Source organism: Lissotriton helveticus, chromosome 5_1 (genome assembly GCF_964261635.1).
Source record: "Lissotriton helveticus chromosome 5_1, aLisHel1.1, whole genome shotgun sequence".
NCBI lineage: Eukaryota > Metazoa > Chordata > Amphibia > Caudata > Salamandridae > Lissotriton > Lissotriton helveticus.
The window spans coordinates 2,101,163,061-2,101,185,168 of NC_136065.1; the positions used below are offsets into that span (position 1 = coordinate 2,101,163,061).

At 45.5% G+C, this 22,108-nt stretch overlaps 1 protein-coding gene across 6 annotated transcripts in view; it reads left to right on the forward strand.

Annotated features, from left to right (window-relative positions):
- LOC144756353 (uncharacterized) overlaps positions 1 to 18,164 on the forward strand; it is a 430,517-nt gene extending 412,353 nt beyond the window's left edge. For all 6 annotated transcript variants that reach the window (XM_078646112.1, XM_078646111.1, XM_078646113.1 and 3 more), the window contains one exon: positions 15,185 to 18,164. In XM_078646112.1, coding sequence (XP_078502238.1) covers positions 15,227 to 16,564 — 1,338 coding nt within the window. In that variant the 5' untranslated portion in view covers positions 15,185 to 15,226 and the 3' untranslated portion in view covers positions 16,565 to 18,164. The remainder of the gene's footprint in view (positions 1 to 15,184) is intronic.
- Positions 18,165 to 22,108: the final 3,944 nt, after the last annotated feature.

Below are 22,108 nucleotides of genomic sequence, written 5' to 3' on the forward strand. Positions count from 1 at the left end.
AGATCAACTGATTATTCGTTGTTCCAATAAAAAGATTCAGGAGCAGTTACTTAGACAACGTAATCCAACTTTAGAGGAAACAATAAGAATTGCAAAAAGTGTAGAACGATCTATTATTTCTTTCAACACTATTAATGTTGACAAAATTACCACTGGTGTCGCTGCTGTAAATGTGAATGATTCAAAAACTCAATTTGTTTCTAAAAGCAAAAATGTGTTTAAAGAATCTTTGGTTCAAGGGAATGTGAAGTCACATATTAATTCTAGGAAGATTTTTTGCAATCGTTGTGGTTCAAGAACACATTCTTTTCAATTCAAACAATGTCCTGCTAGGGGCAAAGAATGATTTAAATGTAAAAGAAATTGGTCATTTTGGAACATATTGTCTATCTAATAGGAGAATTGCTGTTCTTTCTGAGTAAGAAACTCAGGAAGAAACACCTACAGAAGTTTTTTGTGAAAATGAGATTCTTGCTGTCACAGAGGTTCATATGTTGGGACAAGTTGTTTCCAATGATGGTGATGTTGACTCTTAACCTTACATTCCCCCATTGTGTACTATTTCTGTTGAAGTTAGAGATAGTGAGGTTATGGCGGACTCTGGGTCTCCTTATACAATTATTTCCGACGCTTTCTTTTATAAGTCTTGGGATAACCTAACCTTCAAATGATATTCGTGTTTTTGGATTGGGTGGTAAAGAAATTCAAATGTTGGGTTATTTTATTTCTGATATTATTTTTAGGCACAAAACCATTTGTGGCAAAGTTTATGTTGCTGTAGACGGTTTAGAAGTACTCGGTTGGAAACACTGAAGGAAATTTGACATTACTTTATGTCCCAATGCCAAAGTGCAAGTGTGTTTCTTTGAAGATTTGCATGCGAACAGTCTTGAAAATAGAGACAATAGAAGTCCTGTTTCAGATATTATCAGTAAACATAGCAATATTTTTAAAAGAGAACTTGTTAAGGTTAAAGGATTTTCACACAAAATTGTGCTTAAAAAGAATGAAGTACCTTCAAAACACAAACTAAGAAACGTTCCTTTATCTGTCAGAGGTGAATTATCTGAAATGATTAAAAAATTGTGTAAGGAAGGTGTAATTGAACCTGTTAATGCCTCTGAACGGGTTTCTCCCATTGTTTTAGTTAAAAAAAAAGAAATGGCGAGCTTAGAATGTGCACGGATTTGAGGTCTGTAAACAAACAAATTGTCATGGAGTGTCATCCGTTGCCTAAAATACAAGATTTATTGGCAAAATTGGATGGGGCAAAAAATTTTACCAGCATAGATTTAAAATCTGCTTACCATCAGGTAGAACTTATGGAAGATTCACGAGACATCACTACATTTATTACTCCTGACGGCACGTTTAGATACATTAGGATGCCATTTGGGCTTTCATCTGCAGCCTCAGTGTTTCAAAAACGGATGTATTCACTATTTAAGGATATTGAAAATGTTATGGCTTTTCAGGATGATATTTTAGTATTTTCAGATTCTGTAGAACAACACAGAGATATCCTTGACAGAGTATTGTCTATTTTAGATGAAAGAGGTATGACTATTCGGTTGGATAAGTGCAAATTTTTTGTATCTGAGGTTGAATATTTAGGACATATGACCAATTCACAAGGCATTTTTCCGAAAAATGATCTTGCTTCCATCAAACACATGTGTGAACCTAAAGACAAAGATCAACTTAAATCATTTTTAGGTTTGTGTGAATATTACTCGAGGTTTGTTCAGAATTTTTCAGATATTGTTTTACCTTTGAGATTACTTCTTAAAAAGGGATGGATTGGACTGATGAACATTTTAAATCTTTCTCTGCTATTAAATCTGCAATAATTGATTGCAAACCTCTTTCTCCCTTTTCTCCTAATGCTTCATGTGTGATTTCTGTAGATGCGAGTGCCACTGGACTTGGTGCTGTTTTGAGTCAGGTAAAAAAGGATAAAGAAGTAACTATTGCCTTTGCGTCAAGGCCATTATCACAGCTGCTGAGGTAAAATATTCTACGATTGAAAGAGAGGCGTTAGGTTGTTCATGGGCAGTTGAACATTTTAAAACCTACTTATGGGGAAAGTCTTTTAAAATAAAGACTGATCATAAACCTTTAATTTCTTTATTATCTAACAATGGTGTTGGAAAAGCATCTGCAAGGTTAGTCCGCATTCTGGCAAAATTATATGAATACAATTTTGATATTATTTATATTCCTGACTCACAAAATACCAGAGCTGATTGTTTTTCAAGGTTGTTGCCTAGTATCAATTTTGTTAATTATTCTGAGAGCTTTGATGAGTGTGTTGTTGCATCTGTGGATGATGTTGTTCTTTCTATGTCAGATTTAGTTACAAAAGATGAGTGGTCTAAAGCTATGGATTTGGATGAACAGCTTAAATTAGTCAGTAAATACATTGTGGATTGTTGGCCAATTGAGAAACATCTTTCAAAGGAACTTGGAGTGTTTTGGAAGGTTAGAGAGATGATTTGACTTGTAATGAAAATTTGATTCTGAAAAGTGATTGTTTTGTACCCCCGATGTCTATTAGACAAAAGATAATTTCTATTGCTCATCTAGGTCATTTAGGACAGTCTAGTACTATCAAGAAAATTGGAGATATTTTTTGGGTGGCCTTATATGGATGATCAAATTGTTCATTTTATTAAGAAGTGTTCTTTATGTGCTAATTCAGATAAAGTTTTGAAGCCATTACATTCTAATTTGGTGAAAGTTGAGATACCTGATACTCCATGGAATAAAATAGCTATTGATATTTTAGGTCCATATGAAGGTATTTAGGCACAAAAGTGTACATTTTTGTTGTCATTGACTATTTCTCGAAATGGGTAGAATATAAATGGTCCACACAAATTGACACTATTTCTGTGATCACATTTTTTTTTTTTTTTTTTTTTGAAAACCTTTATTGTGCAGATATAGCTGACAAATACGGGCCTACAACCCATCGGGCCGGCCACCACACTGTATTAGCACATAGGCCAGGAAAGAAGCTCCAGCAGGTCTCCGACATAACAGATGCAACAAGGCGAGGCAGAAAGCCACAAGGAAACCACCATGAGTAGGAAAAGTGAAGGTTAATTTTATAATATAATAGGGTGAGTAGCAGGAATATTGCAGTTATTAGGGTCCAAAAGTCTGTGGCGGGTCGTTAGCAGGCAGTAAAACAAAACACAGCGAGTTTCAAAAAGAACAGCTACATTATAGCAAGGGCAAAACGTGAGTCCCACATCAGCAAGCAAGTCCAACCACTGCCCAACGCCCACCCGTTACTACAAAAATACGCATCAATACATAGAAAGGAAGTCAGGATTGCAATACGAAGCCATCCGCTACATCGACCCAGGTAAAGGGAGAAGGAAGGGGAAAAAGGGGAAAGAACATCAAGAAAAAGGGTTGGAAAAACAGGGAAAGGAGGACGCGGCCCAAAAGCATGTGCCCCATGGCAAGTAAAGCATACGAAAAAGGGCCAGCCTATGGAACCAAAGGAAACAGGAGTAATGGATGCGCAATGAACATCGGTGGCAGGGAGACCATAGGCCCACGCTGGCAAAAACACCCCATGAGGCTTACATGTAGACGCAGCGTCCAGAAAAGAGAATACACAAGAGCCATAGAACCAAGAACAAAAGAAAAACAAAAATACAGACCCCCCCCCCCACCCACCCCACCCTGCACCCCTGCAGAAGGCTAAGGCCTACCCCCCCAGCAGCGTGCCTGTCGCCCTAACCGGAAACCCGAAATATAGAGGAGACAAAAAGTAAGAAAGGAACCATATAGACAAAAAGAGAGGAAGGGGAAAGGAAGGAAAAAACTATCGGGAGAGGAGACACATAATCAAAACTATCAGCTCCCAACTCCCCCGTCCGAGCACATTTAGAGCCCACGAGAAGAAGAAGTCATTTAAAACAAAAAAAAAAAAACAGGCACCAGGAATATGAAGAGGAATCAATCATACATGTATAGCCGCAAGGCGGTCATCTGGCCATGCCACAAAGTAATAGTCCGGCGGTACAAGTTCATCTCAACCCTGTCCTCGTCTGTCCAGTGCCATAGGCACAGAGTGCACAAAGAACCAGAACATGAGGGGCCAGAGGTGAAAAGCAGGGATTCCAATCGTCGATCCACTACACAAATTATAACGGCTCCGGACCGGATGAGCAAAAAAGGACGGTACCAGCAGCAGGCGACTCAAGCGCAGCCCCGCCGACCAAGGGGAAACAATTGCCCCGGTGAAACAGTTACAGGATCTCCGCTCGGCAGGCCGAGGCAAAAAATCACCGGGAGACCCGGCGAGACAGATCCGGACGGATCTCGGCTGGAGGCCCTCCAGTACATCCACCACAGGGAAGAACTCCTGACGATACAAGGCAGCAGGCATCTGTACGTCCAAACAAGCGGTGGCCATAGTATCTTCAATGTCCAGGCAGGGCACCGCAGCACACTGAAGCGGCGAAGCCATACACGCAGGGGACGGCCCAACGAGCCCGGTACAAAGGCTACCATCCAGCCCAGCGACAGGTACAGTCATGGAAGCACGCCAGGAACACAAGGCGGCGAAGACGTCGCCAACTGTAGGCTCACCTTTACGGTATTCAGCAAACGTGCCGTGCGGCAAGCCAATGTCGCCATCCCCAACTAGGCGTAGATGCAGGGTGCAGGCCGCCATCTTTGCAGTCCGGCGAGGCCGCGGCAATCTCCGACCCCAATCCGGCCACCAACGGAGCTCGATGGGATCTAGCCGGCGACAAGCAATGGAACCCCCAGGGCAGAAAGGCTGGCCACCAGAATATTGAGGCAGCCGGCGCCACCGACCCACGGGCGCCGCCCGCCGAGACCGGGCGGAGGGTTTCAAGATGGCCGGACAGGAGAACAAAGGGGAGACGAGTCGCCCATGCGGTCAACCCCCGTCCGTGGGAGGCAGCGCTCCACCACCAGGTCCCCAGACAGCCAGACCAGGCCCGGTCAGTCGCCACCGGTCCAACCGAACAATGGCCGCTCCGGCCGACCCCACTCCTCCACCAAGGGGTTGGCCCCGGCGCTCCGCCCCGCCCGGGCGCCGCAGACGAGTCCCAGGCCTGCCCGCCCCGGAGGCTCCGAAGCGAACAAGGGCGCAGCTCAAGGTCCGCGGCACCTAGGATCATCCGGGTCAGACGGTGAGTGCCAGCAAAACGTCATAATTCCATAGACCATCAAATAAGACTTCTCGGGGCAGGATAAGGCGCAGGATAGATAGTTCAGGCAGGAAGGTTGACGGAGCCGAGCTACAGCGCGGCCATCACGGTCGCGAGCTTGGCTCCTCCCCCTGTGATTACATTTCTTAAGGAGATATTTAAAAGGGAGGGCTTGCCATTGACTTTAGTGTCTGATAATGGAACACAATTTACCTCACATTTGTTTGATGTTTTTATCAAAAAGAATAACATTAAACATGTCAAGACTGCTTTATATTCACCTAACATGAATGGTCTTGTGGAAAGATGTAATAGAGTTTTAGTTGAGGGTATACAATTAGCTATTAAATCTCACATTGATGTTAAGAATCATGTGGCAAATTTGGTTTGGTCTTATCTTTGCACTCCACATTCTTCTACAAAATTTTCGCCTTTTCTTTTGTTTAAAGGCAGGAGTCCTCAACAAGAGATTTCTCTTTCTGGGATTGAGAAGGCCAAATCAAAATATGACATGAGTGTCTTTTATAAAAAGGCCAAACACAATGTTGCTGTTTCGAATGATATAGTTTCTTCAACAATTAAATCTAAATTGCATGTAGGTGACAAAGTCAAAATTAAACTACCTATTTTTGTTAAAAAAAGGCCAGTCTAAGTTTTCAGACATTTTTGTGATTTGTAAAATTGGGAAAGCTTCTGTTCTTTTGGATAATGGATCCTGGTGGAATATTTCAAAAATTGCAAAGGTTGATCCTTCTATTTTTAGACATTGCATGTCTATGTATCTAGATTTTTCAAGTGCCACAATTGTTGCAGAAAAGAGAACAGATTTTGAGATAACTGATCATATATTTAATGATACCAATGTTGTTCCTTCATTTCCACATACATCTGTTCAGGGAAATAATGTTTACCGTTTGTCTAAAAGGCAGAAATGTATTCCCCAAAAATTTGATGATTTTGTATTATACAAACAAGTTGTATTTCTGTACCTTTCTTTCTTTCATTTTTATAAAGGGAGGGGATGTGTGGTATGGTGTTAATGATAGAATGTTTATTACATGAGAGTTCTATGAGGAATTCTCATAGTTCATTCTTTGTAGAGTGTTCTCTGTACAATGTTCTTTGCTTGGTTTGTACATCTTTAAAAAGGGTTTGTTATGTTACATCTTGAAAGATCAGTTGTGGTCAGTTGCATTGCTGATCTTCAAGAAGGTGGATGCTCTAATAAATACCTCTTAACTACAATTTGGATTGGCTTTGGATTTTATTTCCTTCTGAACCTCTACTACATCCCCTCATATGGAAGTCGCTACCTACGGCAAGCCCATCTGTGCCCGTCCGTGCCTGGACCGCGCCCAGCACCAGGACCCCTGGACACCACGAACGCCACGACGCCCGACACCGTACGATGCCAGAAAACTCCACGCACTCAACACCGGTCGATCACACACCTGCTTCCTGGCCGCCCTGAAGCGCACCCACGGAGCTTTCACCTGCCGGAACTGCAGCTTCACAAGCATCCGCCCCACCATGCTGCCCACCAGGAAAGAACCCAACCACCTCAGATGCAGCCTTCTCAACACCCGCTCCGCTCGAAAACATGCTGTTGAACTCTGGGACCTACTCAACTCAACCTCCCCAGACGTCGCCTTCCTGACGGAGACCTGGCTGAACCCCGCCTCAGCACCCGACATAGCCATAGCCGTCCCGGAAGGCTACAAGATCACCCGCAAGGACCGCACCAACAGAGCGGGAGGAGGAATCGCCATCGTCCACAAGAACACTCTCAGAGTCTCGACCAACACTGACGACACCCTCAGCACCGCCGAACACCTGCACTTCCAGTTCCACACCGTCCCCAACACCACCCTCAGAGGAACCCTCCTCTATAGATCGCCCGGACCCCGACCACAGTTCAGCGACTCAATCGCCGACTTCGTCAGCACACACGCCCTCGCCTCCACGGACTACATCCTCCTCGGGGACCTGAACTTCCACCTCGAGAACAATGACAACACCAACTCCACCACCCTGATCGACAACCTAGCCAACCTCGGACTCAGACAACTCGTCACAACACCCACCCACTCCGCCGGTCACACGCTTGACCCCATCTTCTCCGCAAGCCCCCACGTCTCCTTCAACCATACCATCGAACTCCACTGGACCGACCACCGCTGCATCCACTTTACCTTCAAGAAACCCACCACGCACCACCGCACCCAACAGATGCCTCACCGCTGCTGGAGCAAAGTCACCGAAGACCAGCTAACCACCACCCTCGCCCAGAGCCCACCCGCCGACCATACCGACCCCAACACCACCACCCGCAACTTCAGTCAGTGGATCAACGACTGTGCCAACACCCTCGCCCGATCAAGAAACCTTCCAACAATCATACCAGCAAGAAAGCCAGCTGGTTCACTGAAGACCTCCGGGCCTCCAAGCAAACCTGCCGAAAGCTGGTGAAGATCTGGCTCCGTGAACGAACATCGGACAGCCACGCAGCCCACAAGAATGCCACCCGCAGACACCATCACCTCATCAGATCCGCCAAAAGGGCCTCCTTCAAAGACCGCCTAGACAACAACGCACACAACAGCAAAGAGCTCTTCAACATTGTGAAGGAACTCTCCAACCCCAGCTCCAACACCAACGACGTCCCACCCTCGCAAGACCTGTGTGACTCGCTGTCCACCTTCTTCCACCGCAAGATCAGACATCCACGAAAGTTTAAACGCCACGACTTCCCCGACAACCATTGAGACCTCCACCCCCACGACCACCATCCGCACCAACCGCCTGCTCTACTGGACCAACATCAACGACGATGACACCATCAAGATCATGAACACCATCCGCTCCGGATCTGCGTCAGATCCATGCCCACACCACATCTTCAACAAAGCCAGCACATCCATCACCCCATCTCCGGAAAGTCATCAACACCTCCTTCGAGACAGCAACCTTCCCGGAGAGCTGGAAGCACGCCGAGATCAACGCCTTACTCAAAAAACCCAAGGCGGACCCCAAGGACCTCAAGAACATCCGGCCCAGCTCCCTGCTCCCATTCCCGGCAAAGGTCATCGAAAAGACCGTCAACGAACAACTGACCCGCTAACTCGAGGAGAATAACATCCTGGACCCTTCCCAGTCCATGTTCCGCAGCAACCACAGCACCGAGACTGCCCTCATCGCTGCCACCGATGACAACAAGTCCCTGCTGGACAACGGAGAAACGGCGGCCCTCATCCTCCTGGATCTGTCAGCCGCCTTCGACACAGTCTGTCACCACACACTACGAACACGCCTCCACAACGCTGGGATCCAAGAGAAGGCCCTGGACTGGACCACCTCTTTCCTCTACGGCAGAACACAGAGCGTCCGCCTTCCCCCCTTCCGCTCCAAAGCCACCGAGATCATCTGCGGCGTACCCCAGGGCTCATCCCTCAGCCCAACTCTGTTTAACATCTACATGGCACCGCTCACCCACGTCGCCCATCGGCACGACCTCAACATCCTCTCCTACGCCGATGACACCCAGCTGATACTCTCCCTCACCAAGGACCCCCACACTGCTAAAACCAACCTTCACGAAGGAATGAAGGCCGTTGCTGAATGGATGAGGAACAGCCGACTGAAGCTGAACTCGGACAAGACGGAGGTCCTCATCCTCGGATCCAACCCTTCGGCCTGGGACGACTCCTGGTGGCTGACCGCACTGGGAACCGCTCCAACACCCACCGACCACGCACGCAACCTAGGGTCATCCTCGACTCCACCCTCTCCATGACTAAACAGGTCAACGCTGTCTCCTCCTCCTGCTTTAACACCCTCCGTATGCTCTGTAGGATCTACAAGTGGATCCCCACTGAAACGAGAAGAAGTCACCCAGGCCCTTGTCAGCAGCAGGTTGGACTATGGAAATGCCCTCTACGCAGGAGCCTCGGCCAAACTCCTGAGACGGCTCCAGCGCATCCAGAACGCCTCTGCACGCCTGATCTTCGACATCCCTCGCCGCAGCCACATCACACCCCACCTGAGAGACCCGCACTGGTTCCCGGTCAACAAGAGGATAACCTTCAAGCTTCTCACCCACGCACACAAGGCACTCCACAACACCGGACCAACGTACCTCAACAGACGACTCAGCTTCTACACCCCCACCCGCCACCTCCGCTCCGCCGACCTCGCCCTCGCTACAGTCCCCCGCTTCTGAAGAGCGACCTCAGGGGGCAGATCGTTCTCCCACCTCGCCGCCAAGACCTGGAACACCCTCCCCATCCACCTATGGCAGACCCAAGACCTGCTGGCCTTCAGAAAACTCCTCAAGACCTGGCTTTTTGAGCAGTAGCAGCATTCCCCACCCCAGCGCCTTGAGACCCTCACGGGTGAGTAGTGCGCTTTACAAATGATATGATTGATTGATTGATTGATTGATTGATGTATGATTGTCAGTAGATGGTAGGGATGCGGACCATTGAAAATCCTGTCCCGATCCCCTCTTCTCTTCTCCTCTATCTCTTCACTTGCTGATGAAAACATAGGGGCTGATTATGATGGAGGTCATATGACCACCGTCGTGTCGGGAATGGGATGGCCTGCAGGGAGTCGGCGGTCCAGCCAGACAAATTACGGCAGTCAGAAACATGCCTCTTAGCATTGAGGCTTGTACTGCGGCCCGAAAAAGGGCTGGAGCACATGCCTCACCTCTAAGAGACATGTTTTGAAACATCCCTGCAACTTATGGCAGGCACCATGCGGTGCCTACCACCGAGTGCAGGGATGTCAGTCCACATAGCGGAGGGTCCCAAAGTCACTTTCTGCCTGCCTTTTCATGGCGGGTGGACCGCCATGAAAGCACAGGCAGATTGGACATTGTAATACCTACGGCGGTGCCTGAACAGGCACCGTCCGTATTGTAGGGATTACTGTCCCTCCGACCGGCACCTTGAGCCCGTCGGTTGCGTGGCTGATTGTCTCTCCGCAAGATGCCTCCACATCCTAATGCAGCGGGCAGACCTGCAGGCGTTCTGACATTGCCTGTCCCACCGCCATCTAATCAGGCCCAAAGTCCAGAAAAAATTAGGGCGGGCCAAAACAATGGAGGTAGTACAGGTAAGGCAACATAATTCCTATCCCTGCCTGTGAGCAGTTCAGTTAATGGAATTTGAATTTTTTTAGAAATGAACTGTTATCAAAGAATGTGATAATTGTTATTCTTCCTCACCTCAGTATTTCCAAACACTGTTTATCACTCAAAACTCAGTTATCTGACACAGCACAATTCTGAAACAATTAGCAAACAGAACCAGAAAGGTATACTGTGCAACGTTCAGGTTACCATATTGAGGAACTTACAGTCAGAAATGTGAATACCTCAATCTTTACTTTATTTTTCCTTCTTTTTATGAAGCATTTAAATCAGGTCCAATAACTTTAACGGTCTGGTGTTAGCCAATAGCTTTTGATTTTACTAAAATGACATGTATAATATACTTACAGGGGTTTTCCACCATCTCTCTTCCTCCATTGCTTTCTTCTTGAGGCATTCGCAGTTTACTTCCGCTCACTACAGCATCAGGCATTGGGCTGGCTCAGCCCACCCCCGCCCGGCTAACTTAGGGGCCGATTAGGATGGCGGACGGACCTGAGTCCGTCCGCCACCCCAGAGATGGAGGGACCGTCCACAGGGGCAGCGGCGGTCCCTCCGTGCAAATTAGGATGTGACCGCCACCCTGGCGGTCACATCCTGTATGTTTAACATTGCGACGGGCGCTGCTTGAAGCAGCACCCGCAGCAATGTTAAAACTGCATGTTTTACATTTACATGCACAAAGCGGCAGGCACGGCGCGGTGCCTGCTGCTTTGTGCATGTAAATGTTGGGGGGTACCATAGGTACCCCCCATGTGCACCCCACCAACCCCCGACACCCTGGAGGCCCGCAACGGGCCCCCAAACACCAATGTCCACATGCTTTTCCACGGCGGAAAAGCCGCCGCGGAAAAGCATGTGTCCTTGCACATCCTAATTTGGCTGACGGTGTCTTGCAGACACCGTCACCAAATAGCCCTCCCCACCCCGCGGATCAGCGGCGGACGGACCAGCCGTCCGCCGCTTGTCCCACCGCAATCCCACCACCATCCTAATCTGGTGGTGGGTGTTGTCTGTGGCCGCGGCGGTTAATCCGCATCCTCCAGGCCGGCAGTGGCTTCCGCCGGCCCGGGGAATGCAGATTAACCGCCATCCTAATTGGCCCCTATATTTTGAGTGTCTGCATTTAGCCCTTCCACAGCCGCACACAAGGTAGTTCTCTTCCGTGCCAGTGTTCTTGTTTTTACTTTTTCTTTATTTTAGTGTTCCCTTTGTTTGTAGATCTCCCAGACGAGAACACATAGCTCAATCCAGATATATCAGTTCCTGTCTCCTGCCAATGATGTTGTAATTATTTTAAGTGGCCTTTGTTTATTTATATCACTGCTGCTTTTTCATATCATACCAGCTACTCACATGAACTCTGAATATGAACTCATGAGGGCGCTCTATCTTTAAAATCCGGTCTGTCTTGCCTTCTTTCTGTTATTCATGCTTTCTTTCTTTGATTCTTTCTTTCCTTCTTTCTTTCTTTCTGCCTACTCTAGGGACTTAGCTGATTCCCTCAGTGTGATTTGTCACCAATTTATGGGCACAGCTGGTGTGACTCTTTAGAACACCTGGGAGGTGGGGCGGTGTTCTCAGCGAGTGCCGGGGGTAAAAGGATGGGGTTCCCTTGCCTCCTTACATCCCTTTTCCCCCCACATGAGATGAAAACTCGTGTAAAAATGCAGAACAGAGACTCCCGGGTTGTCTCCGCTCTATCCCAGCCCATCTACTCTAGTGAGATCTTTCTTAATATTTTTAAGACTTATCTGCTGGTCAACATATCTCTCTGTGATTTTTTTCACTCTTCACACTATCTCTGTCTCTTCCTCTCACTCCCTTCTCAGCGTCTCTCGCCTCTATCTCAACTTTTTTCCTCTGCCTTCTATCTCCTTATTTCGTCTTTTCTTTCTCTTCCTCCCTGCCATCCAACGCTCTCCCATCTCTCTGTCTGTCTGCCTCCCTCTGTCCCCATACACTCACTTTTTCATGTTCTGTTTCTTTCTTTTCACTTGCTCTAACCATTACCCCCCACCCCCGCGCTCTCTCAAATTCCTTATTCTCTGATTCTGTTGAACTCTCTAAGTATGTCATCCTAATCCACAAGGGTGAAAGTACAGTTAATTGAAAAAGGGTCATGTGTTCAAAGGTGCAGCAGGTGCAGTGACACCGGGACCAAAAGCTCAAGGCACCCCACTAGACGCCTAATATTGCAAATGTTACTACTAAACAGGCACTCACAAGTGCAGTTACCTTGCAGACAACAAGGGTCATAATATCAATGGTGCAACAGGTGCAGCAGCACTGGGTCCAATAGTTGTCAGAACTTCTATCGACACATAATATTGCTATATTTGACTACTAACCAGGCATTCACAATTTCAGCTACCTTGCAGTTAACAGGGTGGCACCGTGGCCAAAACCTCAAGGGACCCCACTAAATCCAGATTATTGCTAAAAATGTAACACTGAACTGGCATTCACAATTGCAGTTACCTTGCATGCACTAGGGTAATGATTACAATGGTGCGGCAGGTGCAGTGACACCAGCACCAACAGCTCTAGGCACCCACTAAACACCTGATATTGCTTTATTTTACTACTAAATAGGACGTCACAAGTGCAGTTTCCTTACAGACAACAAAATCATGAATTAAATGGTGCAGCAGGTGCAGTGGCACTTGTATGAGTGAAGTATGAATGGTATGGGTAGGATGTGTAGAATTTGTTGTAAATATGTGTAAATTTGCTGTTTTTATATGTTTATTCCAATAATTGTTTGTACATGCATAAATATTTCTTGATATGATTCAAAAAAATAAAATGTCTTACTATTGAAGAAAATAAAAATTTAACTAGTGACGTAAGACAAAAACGGACCGTTATGTTTCATTCATAAAGGTTAACGTCTGAATATATAAAACTAAGTCCAGTATTGGCCACTGTTTTGTTCTTTTGTTATATTTGGCTTAGCCTTACTGGGTCAAAGCCAGGACCCTGTGTTGCTTTTTCCAGAGATACATGTTGTGCATTACAAAGCACGGGGCGGAAAATACTAATATGGCGGGGGGTTACTTCGGGACAGATGGCGGGCGGATTGCCCCCGCCAGGCCAGTGGTGGCTACCGCCGGCCTGGCAGGGGCAATCCGCCCGCCATCCTAATGGGCCCCATAGTATTGCTAAATTTGACTACTAAACAGTCAGTCACAAGTGCCGATACCTTGCAAACAACAGGGTCATGATTTGAATGATGCAGCAGGTGCAGTTGCACCAGGCCTAACATTTGTCAGAACTCCTCTAAACACATAATATTGCTATATTTGACTACTAAACAGGCAGTCACATTTGCAGTTACCCTGCTGTTAGAAGGGACTTGATTTGAATGGTGCAGCAGATGCAATGGCACCATGGTCAAAACCTCTAGGGACCCCACTAAACCAGGATTATTGCTGAAATGTAATACTAAACAGGCAGTCACAATTGCAGTTACCTTGCAGACAACAGGGTCATGATTTCAATGGTGCAGCAGGTGCAGAGACACAAGGACCAAAAGATCTAGGAACCCCTCTAAACACCTAATATTGCTATATTTTACTACTAAACAGGCAGTCACATGTTCAGTTACCTTGCAGACAACAGGGTCATGATTTGAATGGTGCAGCGGGTGCAGTGGCACCGGGATCAAAAGTTATCAGAACTCCTCTAATATTGCTATATACTACTACTAAACAGGCAGTCACAAATACAGTTATCTTGCAGGCACTGGGGAACGATTTGAATGGGGCAGCAGGTGCAGCGGCACTGGGCCCAAAATGTGTCAGAACTCCTCCAAACACATGATATTGCTATTACAACAATTAATTCTATTATTTTCCTCTTTCATTTTAGTTTTCAAAATGTTGCTATTACTTACCCACACTATACCACTAGTAACAGCACAATATATTGCCTTTTTTACATAAACAAGTCTTAACACTTTAACAGGCTTTTTGTAACTTATATTGTACAACTACTTAGAATGCTACAACTTACAAAAAACAGTTTACCGTTTATCACATAAGCGAAAGCTAATGCATTTACCAATGTTTCTTTTTCCTTCTTACCTCCCTTCTTTCTTTTATTTTTTTGCCTTCCTCCTTTTTTTCTTTCTTTTTTTCTATCTCTCTTCCTCGCCTTTTCCCCCCAAAGGCAAGCTCCTGGCAGCTAGTGCCTGACCTATTGTCTTTTTTATACCTGTGTTAGCCAAGATTTTTTGATTTTGCTAAAATTATTTGTATAACATAGTTACCTATAGTAGGTTGTTAAACAAATATCTGCAGGGTCAGTCAGTCTGTGGTTCTGTAAAACACATTTTCTTCCAGCCACTCCAGTAAGCATCAAGGGGCTATCCGTCAGGCGACTATAGCCATTCGCTGACTTCACTGTGAGTTACTGCTTGCTTTTCTTTCACAAGGAGCACAACAACACACAAATAAGTTCCCTTCAGTGCTAGGGAGTACTATGGCAATATGTGCTTTTTGGGACCCAAGACAAAAAATTTTCCTTTAGTCAATGTTTTTGTGTAGATAGAAGAGGGCCCGGTGTTTCCTAAAACAACAAAGTTTTGCAAAAGCTGTGACAAAACAAATGAAGAATTGCCAAAAGGCTGGCACCAGTCCTATTGGCTTTGCCAATCCTTGTTGTTTTATTGTTGAAACACAATGAAGTTTCATTGACTGTGCCAAAGTCCCTTCTCTTGTATGTTAATGCAGTGTTTAGTGTTGTTTTTATGATCTGTAATGTGTAATTGCATGATGATCATGTGTAAAAAATAATTTATTTTTCTATCTGTTTTCTCCCTTAGATTCCACCTTCTGGATCATTTAGAAGACCTGGATTACAGTTTATGCTCAAAAGAATGATGTGGTGCAAAAAAAAAATCTGGGTATCTTTTAGTATATGTGCAATTGCTTGTTTAACATTGTTTTTGTACTCAAAGAACTACTATTGGATTAAAAGAGAACATGTTCATTTTAGGCAAGCGCATTTTCCCTCTCCCAATGTTAGTGTTTCAGGGGATACAATATCTAAATTAAGAAACAACAGGACTTTCATCATCGCGTCATATCAAGATCATAGGGAAGGGAACAACATTCGCACAATCGCTATTGTTCACGAAGATGAGAAACAACTTTATTGCTTCATTTCCTGCACAACAACCAACAATATCTACGTATTAATGGCGGTCTTAGACATGCATAGCGATCGATTCGGTTTCCCTTATGTCACAACCGATATCCTTTGTTCAGAACCAATAAATTGTCACCCCAAATATATCGCATTCGATTCAATCCAGCATGCGTCTATAGATGAACTTTCTATGTTTGCAGTACAGAACCTACAGCCATCAACATCATTGTATGTGAATTTTACTGTGTGCATTTCCACCATGTTTGGAAATTATGACAATGTCTTACAGTTCACCCAGGCAATAGAGATGTATAAACTGCTGGGGGCCGGGAGGGTCACAATCTATAAAAATAATTGTAGCCATTCGATAGAAAGACTTTTGCAATATTACGTTGCCGAAGGGATTGTAGAGGTGGTACCTTGGCCCATCGAAAAGTACCTAACTCCAGCAAATGCATGGCACCACTCAATGGACGCCAAGGATATTGGGTACTATGGACAGTTGGTCACCCTAAACGACTGTATGTACAGGAATATGTACCGGAGCAAGTATGTGATACTCATCGACCTGGACGAAATAATCCTGCCCTTCAAACACCCTGATTGGACGAGTATGATGGAAGGTCTTCAGAAGCAACATCCAGATGTTGGGGCATTTCTTTTTGAAAACCACATCTTTCCAAAACACGTGTTCAGCCCGATTGAAGGGTTTAACACATCGTCTTGGGAGGCTGTGCCCGGTGTGGATATCCTGAAGCATATTCACAGGGAGCCTGATAGGGAAGACTACTTTAACGCCAGAAAAATGATCCTCAATCCCCGGAAGGTGGTTCAGATATCAGTGCACTCTGTTCTAAAGGCTTACAATAGCAGTCTGCATGTTCCACTCAATGTTGCACTTGTATACCACTGCAGAAGTCCTCTTCAGCCTGCTTTGCCTAGAGAATCCCTCATTGAAGATCCAACCATCAGAAAGTTCATGATCCCATTGATTGAAAATGTTAACAAGGTGCTTGAAAGGAATAAGTTCTTGAATAAAACTGCAGGCACCTGAAGGGCAGGTGGAGATTACTGACCACTATCTATTCGTTCCTGTGAAGCACCACCTTGGATGCCTGTGGAACATAGTAATGCTCTGAGGCTGCGCTACGAGGAAGACAAGATTAAGTGACGGTCGGGTTAGGGCGACAAGGGAACATTGCTAAACCGATACTTGTCCTTTTGGCTTACCTGTGCTGTCACTCAACAATATTGATTTGCATAAGGTGCTAACTCCTGGGGAGTTTGCCAGCCGAAATCCTTCATTCATCTGCTGAGCAACCAGAAATGATGAAATTCACCTGCTACTCTATACAAAAAGTATTGCGCAAATAACTTTAACAAGATTGTTTAGTCTCAGGTTCTTAGAAGATCCGCTTTTGAAGTCAGAGGGTCCTTCTGCAAGTGTCCTACACAAAAGACTCAAATGTTTGTCAAAGTAGGTAGCATTCCCGACTGCTCGCAAAAGCAGCTGCTTCATTGAAGAAAATAATTTTTTTGTAAATGTTCCTGTTGATGCTGCAGTTAAAACAATATATGCACATTTGTTGAGAAAGGGAATTTGTTTTAAAAAGAAACAACGTCGATCGATTTCTTATTTATTGTGAAAACCATCCATGTTAATCATGTTATTTTATGGGAACCTGTTTGCAATGTGCTATTTGCTGTTGAGACAGTCAGCACTTTCAACATTAATCTCTAGTAGTTTAATTCCAATAGTTAGTCTCAAATGGAGCAAATCCCGCGCATGTTCAACAATTAGGTGCACCAAACATCGGTCTGCTATTGTCAACTTCCCAAACTCCATTCAACATAATCAGGATTTAAAATGTTGTCTTTACAAATGGCATTTGTAAACAGTGAAACATGAAATCTGAAAATTCTGCCAGTATGTTGGAATTTACACAACCTCAATTTTAGGGCTGGGGGTGGACTTATGCACAGTTCACAGATTTGCTGCCTTCAAAAGTAGATAAACACAGTGGAAACACTCACGGGTGTCATGGACAGAAGAAAGTGGTTTTCAAGGTTAGGCATAGGAAGGGATAACCTCCCTATTATTTTGCTTTGACTACCCTTTTCCACGTGTCGTATTTCTACCTGCTATACTTGTCATTTTTCATCGAACTCTGCAGTACATAAAGATTTCTAAGAAAGCTCAACAGATTTTTAAATTATTTCACAATAATTTGTTCCAGTTGTTGGATTTATTGTTCCAATTGTAGGATTAATTTTACAGGAGCACATTCCGAATTCTTTCCATTTACCTTTTGGGAAATGGTCTGATGGAGCCCAAATCCACAATTAGAAATATGTGGCTCACATGCATCTCATCTGCTGTTCCCTTATTACCCTCATCATTTTCCTGTGCTGACACTACAATCAAACACAGGTAGAAGTGTAAGAAGAAATCAGGAGTGGCCAAGGCAAACCACTGGTACACTAAGCCTTTGTTCACACCATTTTCCAAAAGCAACATTTGCACTCTTTGAAATTACACCAACATTATAAATTTTTAGGTTTTGCCTAAGCGAAAGCTGCGCACTGCGCAGCTTTTTCGCGCAGGCGGAAAACCTTATGTTTTACTAGAGTGGCTTGGGAATCCGCCCTCTGTTCCATTGGCTAGCTCCATAAATGGAGGCTAGCCATTGGAACAGAGATCTGTCCGTCATTCACGGACCAGATTCGTGGGCGTTCCCGCGATTTCTTCCCTCTCCTCCCTTTTCAAATCGTCATCGCGGCGGTGGGTGGAGTTTCGTTTTTTTTTTTATGTGTTTGTTTTCGTCAATACATGCCGACCACGGCCGCCGGAAGAAGTACAGGTGAGTGCTTTGTTTTTCTTGCCTTCCCGCTCCCCCTGCCCCTGTCCTTGTGCCCGTTCCCGCCCCCCTCCCGCTGTCCGTGTCCCACTTGTAAATGCTTGTTGGGTATTCCCTTCGGGTCCATCTCTCTTGCTTTTCTCTCTCACTCTCTCTCGCTGCAGGTTTCGTGCAGTGTTTTCCCCTCCTCTTCTCTCCCCCGTGCACTCGTTTCCTTCCCACTGTACTGCTGCACCCACCTGCCCCCGTGCTGGGTTCTTCAGGCCCGGCTCCCGGCCGAGCTTAGGCCGGAGGCAGAGCGTGTACTGAGGGCAGCTCTGGCCCGAGTGCGCATTGAGGACCAGAGCGTGCGCCAAGAGCTCATAGAGTGGAGGGTGGATATCTAGATGCCTCATTGCTTTGATGTCCCTCACCTGACGGGTGCATTGTGCACTCGGGGCGTGTGCCACGAGGACCATTTTCCTATTTACACAAAGGGGTTTACAGTAGGTGCCCAGGGCAGAAATGTGTTCTGAGGGAAGGTCGGCCGTGAGCACTCAGGAAGCACTGAGGATAAGGGTGTGCACTGAGGTTCAATAACACACATTGCATTCAGGAATGGTGGGGGTGGGGTGGGGGGGCATGGCCTGTGTGTTGTTTTGGGGGGGGGGAGGTCATAGTGCACCATGGGTTCCTGTCGTGATTATTCTTCCCCGGGGCTGTGTTTGGTCACTGTTTTCTGGACAGGGGATGTGTCCTCCGAGTGGGCGAGGTTGGGGGTCGGAGTATGCACGGAGGATAGTATTGTGCAGTCGCCGGCTGTGTTCCTAGTCTGCTGCTTCTTCTGGTCACAGTGGGGGGTAGTCTATCGAGTATTTTCTGCCTCGCACGACTAATCGAATTTGGTTGGGAGTCTTGCGCTTAGCCTGTGGTGTAAATGACGAACAGATGGGAAATCATTGTTAACTAAGTGGCCCCGCCCTGTTTCCAGTGTGTGCGAGTGGTGGCTGAGATGTGTACATCGCAGGGTCCGAGTGCAGCTCTGGCCTGTCACAACGTCATCGCTCGGGCTTCAGTGTTTATAAGGCACTCACACGAGGAGCTGGGCGCAGGGTGCAATCTGTCGGTATTCTGTGTACCTGTCTGCCCATAGCTTACTCTGTAGATTGAGTGTGTCTGTCCTTCTGTCTGTCTAACTCACTGCCTGGCTGACTAAGGGCTCAGTTTCTTTCTACCTGCCTGCTGCATTACCTACATATATGCCAATATGTTTTTCATGTCTAGTTGCCTTTATGTCTGCTTGTCTGTCTGCCTGTCTATCTAGATGCATCGTACTTGGCTGTCTGTCGGTGTATTTAACTGAAGTGCTAGCCTATATACCTGCTTGTCTCCTTACCTTTATATATAGCTGCATGTTTACCTGTCAGTCCCTCTCTCCTTGTGTCTGTCTTCGTTCCCGTCTCCATGTCCCTCTGTCTCCATCTGTCTGTCTGTCTGTCTTCCTATGGCCTACTTCTTTCCCTGTCTGACTATTTTCTGACTGCCTCTGTCCCTCCTTATTTTCCTACCTACCTATATGCCAGCATGTCAATTGTGTGCCTTTATATCTGCCTGTCTCTCTGTTTCTTATGTCCAAAAACCTGTTTACCCATCTGCCTGCATGCTTGTCCAACCTTCTAGTCTATCTCTCAATCTGCCTTTACGCTGTGTCTCTATCTATCTGGACTCTTTTTTTTGGTATGTGTTATGATGTGTGAGCTGTGAAGCACTCTCTCCTTGCTTTATAATCCTTGCTTTATAATGGTCGAAGTTTATTCGGATGCGTCGAAAGGGTGTTTGCATAAAATGATTGGTACCAGGTGGTGTCTTGATGCCAAAACACCTGACTCCTGGAAGCAGGCACCGCTTTTGATGCAGTTGGTGTTCGTTTAGTATGTTTCACATGGTTTACAGGCTTATTTGCCAGTAATGTGAAATGCCACACCGTTATGTTGCCTCCCACTCCACAGTTGCTTCAAGTGACAAGTAATCTTTTTGAACAGTGAATGAGACAGGTTGTCGCGACTGTCATCTGAATGTACATTTCTGTGGATGTATACCACAGACTGGAGGAATGAACCCTGGCTTCAGGGAGCCTGTGTGTGCAGCATGCAAGGACGATTGCAGGTACAATGCAGGCTGCCAGTCTCACTAAATCTGCCATATCTTATTGCTTCCACATGTCAATCACAGCATCTGGCTACCCCAGGGGTCTGTTCAAGTTAGGATCCGTCTATAGCTGATTTACTCAAAGATTTGATATGACAGTGGATTCATGCATTCAGGGTTGTCTCACTCAAGTGTGTCAGTGGAGGCATGTATTAAGTATTGTCTCACTCAGGTGTACCAACAGATGCAGGCAGTGAGAATGGCGGCAGCCCAGGCAGAGTTGCAGCCCGTCCTGTGCTTGCTTCACTGCCTCCTAGCTGTGCTTGCTTCCCTGCCCCCTGGCAGTGCTTGCTTCCCTGCCCCCTGGCTGTGCTTGCTTCCCTGCCCCCTGGCTGTGCTTGCTCCCATGCCCACCGTTGCTCGTGCTTGCTGTCCTCCCCCCCCCCTCCTCATTGCTTGTGCTTGCTGTCCTGCCCTGCTATTGGCATTGTAAATGACAATGCCATTTATTTATGTTTTAAAAAAAAACCATAAATAAAAATAATGTCGTGAGCAATGCCAATAGCTCTAACTTTTGCAAAGGCGAAACCATTGCATTGTAAATGCTTGTTAAGACTTCCAATGGGTTAACACACTATAAGCTAGAAAAAATTTGGGCGCACAACATTCCAGACAAAAATTGAGAGTGGCCTGAGTGCCATGATCTGTACATATCCAGAGGATTTAAACAGACTTAGTTGGTTGCTTCCATTTCTATTAAATATGAAGGAGGGGAAGACTGTGATTATTTCTACTATCTATTCCAAATTGTTCTTGGTGCCTTGTTTGCTTCAATGTACTTGTTATGTATCAGTGCTGTATCTGTCTACAGAAATGCCTTGAAAATGGTATATGTTTATTTCTTTACATTGCATTTAACTATGATGTTTTGATATTACACTGGAAATGAATGTATATTAGGCACAATAATTAAATAAAAAATAAAACCTCAAACATTGTGTGGACTGTTAAAAGAAACGTCAGTGAGCAAGGTGAAGTGTTAAAAGTGTGTGTGTGTGTGTGTGTGTGAATTATTGCAAAACACCCCCAATTGTATATTAACAATTCAGTGGAACTAACAAAGCAGTTGTTCCATTAACCTATAGAGCCACTATACATTCGGCAGAGTTCCTATATGTGGTCACTGAACTAAAAGTTGACTTGCATTATTCTTCTGAATGCATAGTTTGGGATACATTATTCCATATGATAAACAGGGATATCTGTAATTGACATAGAAGTATTACTTTTGGTTTACTAACAATCAGAGGCACAATGGTAACAGCAATAAACCTTATTTCATTATTCACAGTATCACACACACACTGTACAAAGAGGAATGAGCACTTTTAAGTACAAAATATGTATTACTACAGGGATAATCTGTTTCTCAGTATGTCTAAAACAACTACACAGAATATTATTAAAACAGCAAGAATGCACGCTATAGCGACAAAGGTTCACAATTAACCGGCTGCTGCGGATTTTTTACGTTTTCGAGGGGTACTCCGGATACCAGATTAACTGGTTTAAGTCACTCCTTTACATGTTATCAAACGGCCCGCCTCCAGTAC